Raw genomic sequence first — 7,133 nt, forward strand, 5'->3', positions numbered from 1 at the left:
AAGAGCGATTTTCACAAAGACACACAGACTCAAGCTCACCGGGCTAGATCTCAGCGTGCACCATGGGGGGGTGAGAGGGTGATGGGGGCAGGTAGGGGAGGATGAAGGAATGAGAGGTAAACTTTTATATGGGAATATTTGAATAATAGATGGTTTTGGTTGAGGATCTACATAACACACACATACATTACACACACACACACACACCTAAAATCTCCTTCCTGCCATGGAGTTCTCTCCATTGTTGCATTTCTTGATGAATGCGACCGGGAGCCGAGGTACCCCGGCTAGATGTACCATCTATCATTCAGAGATCCACATTCAGGCAACTTTATTAATCCTGAGGGAAACGGTTTGTCACTCCCACTGTCATTGTCGCTGTAGACAGAAAAATTGTAATACAAAACCAGAGTAGAAAATGAAAGGAAAGGGAAAACATGAAAACAAAATCACAGACAGGAATGTGAAATATATATTTATTTCATAAAATAACACCCCTGGATTCCAAATCAAAATTCAAGAACATAGACTGAGACGGTTGTTTAGACAGTTGTTCAGACGAGTCCAGGCAGGTGATACATAGGCTGTATAGGGGTTGGGGGGGAGCTAACCGGCTTTTATTTTGTAGACATACAGTTTTAGTGGAAACACAATGATATTGTCTGGCGAGGGGCGGGGGAGGACCACCTTGGAAATGCTCACTTTAGTCCTGTTGGCTATTCTACAGTTACTGTATCTGATGTGTCAGCATGAGACGCCTATGCTATGAGCTGTATTTGTAATGAAGGTAGGCTGTGTTTGTCACGCATTGTACTTAAAGAAGTTGGATTATTCATGATATGTAGAGTTATGTGCATAGTTGATTTATCGGGTTGATTTCTTCTGATATTTCTATTGTAGGATGAATATTGCATTCGGCTAATATAAACTAAAGCTGTTTCAATCACAGCCACAACTTTACTCAAAGTATTCGGGGACGCATGAGTAAATACATTACGTCACAGCCTCAGATTCAGCCGGGGAATAAAAACAACTGAAATGAATTATCGAAATAAAAGCCAATACCAAACTGCCAGAACTTTGAGGGATGACAGATGAGTCAAAGTTTGAGGAATCTGCTTACAGCCAATCCTGCATCACAACAACAAATACAACAACTACATACACAGTTGGATTAGACATGCAAAGGAAATGGCGCCCACTCGGCCCCTTGAGAATAGCAGCATCTTGCTAGAAGGAACCATGACAGTCCAATCTCCAGATGCTGGCGCAATAGCGAAGAAAGCGTGGAACAAGGCTAGTCAGTCATTTCCTCCACCGAACCAGAAGAAGGATTTAACCGTTTAATCTCTGAACAAGAGGCAGCCAAATCAGACAGAGGGGGGGGGAAATCAGTGGAACAGATTAACGCCAAATGAGAAAAGCATATAAGCAATATCGAGAGGCCCTTTATTGATTTCCGTTCTTCCCCCCCTCCTCCCCCCCAGAGCTGATTCTGCGATTTGAACTGAAACAGAAAATAATTTCAAGGATCTGAAGGCAGAAAATTGCAGCAACTGCTCACAGTTAAACGTGCTCACCATTCCAATCGCATGCTAAGACAGCACAGCCTCAAGGAGCGTACACTAAGACCGCCATGCTGCCGAACAAAAGCAAGGCTTGCGCTCTCTGGCAAAAGGCTGGGAGGATCAAGTCCACACAAGGACAGACATGACGGATTAGCCCTCAAGCATAAGTGATCCCTCATCCTGTGATTCATAGGACGATCTAGAACAAACTTATTATTTTCTATGATTGGTGGACGACCCGTATCATTTTACAGCAGGCTCCAAAGCAGTATGAAGTGTGTGTAGGGAGAGAGAGAGAGAGAGAGAGAGAGAGAGAGAGAGAGAGAGAGAGAGAGAGAGAGAGAGAGAGAGAGAGAGAGAGAGAGAGACTCGCAGAGAATTAATTTACTTTCGCCTTAATACTGTTTGTGCAGCCATGCGCACACCAAAGGCACTCCATTTGTCATAACCTTTCCATTATTGAGGTTCAGTGCTTATCGTCATGTTTTATTTATCAGCGGCCTGATACGCGGACATGCACCGAGGCCAGGCGATGCTCCAAGACGACAGAGAGACATGGGCGACTGGAGGGGCATACGAAACATTAGGATCAAGGTGGGAAAATGTGTCAATGTGAAAACACCACACGGAAGAAAGTATGTTGTATGAATAAAAGGAAATGCACTTTGGTACGAACAAAGGAATACTGATTGGAGAGGTATCCCTTGTAATCTACTGTAATTCGGGTATCCATTCTCTCTGTTTGTCCGCCTCTCTCCATCGATCCACAGGGTCCCGAAAGGGAGGGCCCCTCCCCTCTCCTCTCCTCTCCCTGCTCCCGGGGGAACCGGGAGCACACCACTCTGCATTCACACGTCAACCTCCGAGGCCTAACTAGCCCATAATGTCACCCCATAATGGCTGCTGCTTCTCCTGCGACAGGCGGACCACAGGCCACTAAATGCCAGGGGGACGCGGTGGAACTGCAGCCACGCTCACAAGGAGAATAAAGGAGAAAGAGAGGGAGAAGTCAAAGAAATAAAGAGCGAGACAAAGAAAGAAAAACGAGGGAGAGGAAAATAATTAAAGAAAGAGCAGAGAGAGAGAGAGACAAAGAGACAGATGGAGAGACAGAGAGAGAGAGTGAGAGAGCAAATGAGCAGAAAAAGTAAATCAACCGGACCCCCCCACCCCCGCAGCCCAACTCCCCTGAGTGGACAAGGACATTGATGCCCGGGCTCATCTGTGGGTTGTAAAAAACAACTCACCGTGCCCAACCCTGCAGTGCTCACCATAAACTGGCCAATCAAACACACATACCCCACACAACACCAGACCCCTCATCGGCCCCCCGTGGCTCTGGTATACACACCTGTTTCCGCTGGTGACGCAGTTGCGACCTTGTCAGGGCGGCAGCTTTACCACAAGACAATTTGGGGGGGTAATTAATGCTAAGCAGCCCAATCAATGAAGCCGTCCATCAAAGTCCGACCGAGGGACTTCCTCAACGCTCGTCCACAGCCATGGGAGCACATGATGGTGTAATCAAACACTGTGTTATCCTCAGCTACCCCACGTACTGCGATACATGGAATAAATCAATTGAATATTCAGAAAAGCTCCTAAACAGAGGATCTGTCTAGTATGGCCACACACACACACACACACACACACACACACACACACACACACACACACACAAACACCAAAACACTCTCACACCCCCCCGAACCATCTGCGTCAAATATGGCACCAAACAACGGCAAGAAACCAAGCAACAGAAGGTCTGAGCGGAATCATTTGTCGAGTTAAAAAGGCTGCCAGGCTATCACCGGGATTATGTTTCAGAGCTAGACAAATTCCCCTACCGAATCATTGAACATCTAAAGTTGATGCCGATCCATCATTCAGGAGCAGACATTCCCCAAATCAAATGTTTGATCCAATTACACTTGGAATGTGAGGCGGGAGAAATCCCCAGCTCTGAGAATGTACAGGTATGTACAATACCCGGCACTACTTGAAAGTGAAGCCAGCCACCTGGCTGGCTAATTCAACGCCGACTCGATTAAAATATCAATCTGCATCACAAGAAGAAGCCCAGTCCTCGTCTGAGACAGAACGTCAGACGGATGGAGGGGGAGAGCCAAGCGATGCGGTCTGTTTGGGATGAATCTGTAATGAGCGAGCAGCAAATAATCACCATTCTGTGCATAATGATGTTTGTCTGCTCTTTTCTCAACGTGCTTTCTTACGGTAGTCAGGACTGTGGCATGTTTTTGGTGGATTCTCCACGCTAGGCTGGCGTAAAAGGAGAGAGAGCCTCTGACGTTCGCATTTGGAAGACCACGCATCCCCAATGGGGGGGTGGAGGGCCGAGGGTCCTGGACACGCTGTATATCCATCAGGCTATCAAAGGAGCAAGGCCTGTTTATTGCTCCGCCCTTTGACCCCAAAGGGTGAAAGACAAATTCTTTGTTTTTTTTACATGTCAAAAGCTATAGGTCTGCAAAAAAACAGACGACAAAAGCCTTCTGCTTTAAAGGTTGCGGCCCTGCTTACTCTCAGAGAAAGCCGGGGCTTATTAAGTCATCAGGTGCAGGGGGAGGGGGGGTTAAAAGAATCTGTGCCATTATGGAGGGATAGGGAGGGGGGGGGAGTTAGCGTCTGATCCCACAGTGATCAGTTACAATCAGAAAACATCCCGTGTGTTATGTACAGGGGACATTTCCCGCACACTTGAGGAGCAATTGGAAGACATTTCCTTTCACTTGATTGAACCGCTTCAAATGAATTCTTACGCGAGGTCTCAGGGGAGCAGGTTAATCCTGATCTTCAGAGCGAGAGCAGGGATCATCTCACCGTGAATCACCCGGGCCTTTTGATCACAACGTCTCCATCCGCCTCACAACACATCCCACCAACCCAAGCATTTGATAACATCTCAGGGGTGACAATGCCGGAGTACAAAATCAACCGTTTGCATAAAAAAAGATTGGAATAGCCATGTGTGGGAATTTTGCATTGAGATTTAGTGACTGCATTGTTGGCTTGTTATGACCGTATTTGGGGGATTATATTTTTAAACGTGATATATCGCAATATCTATGGGTCAAATATGTAAAAAGGGTGGGATATAGTGCAGTACCATGCATGGACACAAGGTACCCTTTAAAAAGTTACAGAATGTAGTGTTAATAGCAGAAAAAACGATACTACTAAATAGTAGCTTGTAAACATAACTTCCGCCAAATCCATGAAATACGTTCAATTAGTCAAATTTAGCTTTGCATTACGCTAATTAACAAAATTGAAGTCAACCACACAGAAGTCCTGGTTGGAAGCCTACAGTTCAGTTCCCAGTTAGCTGGCCTTGGCTAACACCCTGTGAATAATGCATCCACTCCTTGCGTCAACCGGTCTTGCAAAGGCTGGGTCGGTTTACACATGCCACTGCCTGCACAAATACTACTGGAAGCACCGACACAGGCAAACACATAAATTACCCATGTGGAGCTCTTCACTGCGTTTATTTTCCACTTAAGGTGGATTGTCAATGCAAGTAGAATAACAGTATTTTCAGAAAGTCCTTCAAATAACTATGAAGCATAGGTGTAAGTTGATGCATTAAACATGTCTACAAATAGGCCTAAGTCTCCATTTAAAGGCCTGCAGATGCTTCAAAATGACTGAATGTTCAAACCCCACTCCCATCCACAGACATCAAATGGAAATGGCATCATCGTGGTTCTCTCCCGGAACACACTTTTGCTGTGTCTAGAATAGTGCAAATGTGATGGTGTGGTGAAACTATTGTCAATTTTAACCATAGTTAATCTGTGTGATCATGAATATTCAAATATTGTATTACATCCATGGAACAAGGCTGCACACATACTGTACAGAATGTGCAGGGGATATTCATTGAATATGGTTTGGAATATCAAAGCAACTCATTTGCGAATATAAATCTTCAACCGAGGACAGTGCATCTGAACATAGTGAAGAAAGCATTATCAGCGTACGATTCTAGGGTGCAAGCGGACAACTACTCTCGGCTCGAGCACATCGCCATCTGCCTGCCAGCACAGTAAATTCATTATTCTAGACTCAGCCAGGGAAATACTGCAGCCAGGCTCAAATAAATGCATTTGATGGACGAAGGAAAATTTTAATTAATTTGCATACACTTAATAGTCCAACGACAAACCATCATTTAATAATTATTAACAAATTATCTGTTTTAGTCTGTTTGGTCATTGCACATTACAATGAGGATGCAGGGGGCATATGGATAAATCAAGAAGGATCGTGCAGATGAATGTAAATATAATGTTTTAAACTTACAGTGGACGCATAGCGCCAGCAGGACGATCCATGCACCTACGTACACAGCCATGGCACCGCGACTATCCGGATCTTCTCCCTGATAACCTGAGTCGACCGATCGATACGTTTACTCGAGATGACCAAGAAGACCGCGCATGCAAGTTGCGCCAATCCAGATGCTTGGGGGAACTTCACAGTTATCCACTTCTTGAGGGCTAAGCGACTTGTTTCAAACTAGAACCCCTATGGAGATGCGCTGGTCCGCAGGAGAGTGCATCAAACTGCGGTGATTCCTCGGTGGAAGAGTTCAGACTAGAAGTAATCGACTCGGTTTTTGTCCGCCCTCCCAATGAAATCCAACCGTCAGCAATTCAAGCTCAGCGACGGTCTCTTCTGAAGCCTCGGGTGAAAAGAGATGATTTGTTCAAAGCTCTTATGGGTTGGTTTCACCAGAGACCCTATTCCTCTCGCTGCGTCCACCACTGCAGCTTCCACACTGAGGCTCCGTCCCTCCGAGGTCCGGGGGCTGAGAGAAGTAGGCGGGAGGGCTGCGATCGATGGCTGTGTGGACGGCAGCGAACTTATAGTGCTTAGGCTGCTCGTGTCCAACGCCGTTTGTGTGCGTGTGTCCAGGAGAATAAAACGACCCACAGATGTCCCAACGGTAGCTTTCAGAAAAGCTTGTCGGAGGCGATCTCTCCCACCATGTATGCTCCTCCAGCCAAGTCCCTTTTGTCCGCGATGATGAGTCAAACAAAGGCCGCTCAACTTTATTTTTTTCCAGTCCCCTCCGATTTACTTGAAGCTGGCTTGGCTGCAGAACAATGTGTCGTTATGCCGCTATGTGTAGTAGTACCGCCCAACGCACTGTACAACCTGGACTACTACACAGTGTGTGCGTGTGTTGCTGACAATCGCTGACGCCTGGGAGAGAGCGGTGGGTCGGATGACGTTTCACGAGGAGGAGCCTGGGTCGTCCTGCAGCCAAACGATCCTCGGGAAACTCAAAACTAGTCGTTCGACGTCGTGTGTGTGTGTGTGTACATGTGCACAAAAACCATCGATAGGTCCGCGAATGCAAATGTAATGTATACAATGCACCCTATTTGAATTATGTTAAATTAATTTGCCTGCAAAACAGGGCTACGTTCGTGTTAAAGTGACCTGTGCGACGTTGACTTTAAACTCGGTATGTATACGGACGTTCAAATAAATAAAGTTGGCGCACGGTTCGGGTGACTTAAAGGGATAGACATT

The 7,133-nt window shown here is 46.1% G+C and overlaps 1 protein-coding gene across 1 annotated transcript in view; it reads right to left on the bottom strand.

Moving 5' to 3' along the window:
* The window catches only part of nectin1b (nectin cell adhesion molecule 1b), an 84,988-nt gene extending 78,218 nt beyond the window's left edge, over positions 1–6,770 (bottom strand). Inside the window, exon 1 of the mRNA XM_079732096.1 lies at positions 5,895–6,770. Coding sequence (XP_079588222.1) covers positions 5,895–5,946 — 52 coding nt within the window. The 5' untranslated portion in view covers positions 5,947–6,770. The remainder of the gene's footprint in view (positions 1–5,894) is intronic.
* Between the last annotated feature and the right edge of the window lie 363 nt (positions 6,771–7,133).

The sequence above is a fragment of the Pollachius pollachius genome, assembly GCF_949987615.1.
Source record: "Pollachius pollachius genome assembly, chromosome: 3".
Taxonomy (NCBI): domain Eukaryota; kingdom Metazoa; phylum Chordata; class Actinopteri; order Gadiformes; family Gadidae; genus Pollachius; species Pollachius pollachius.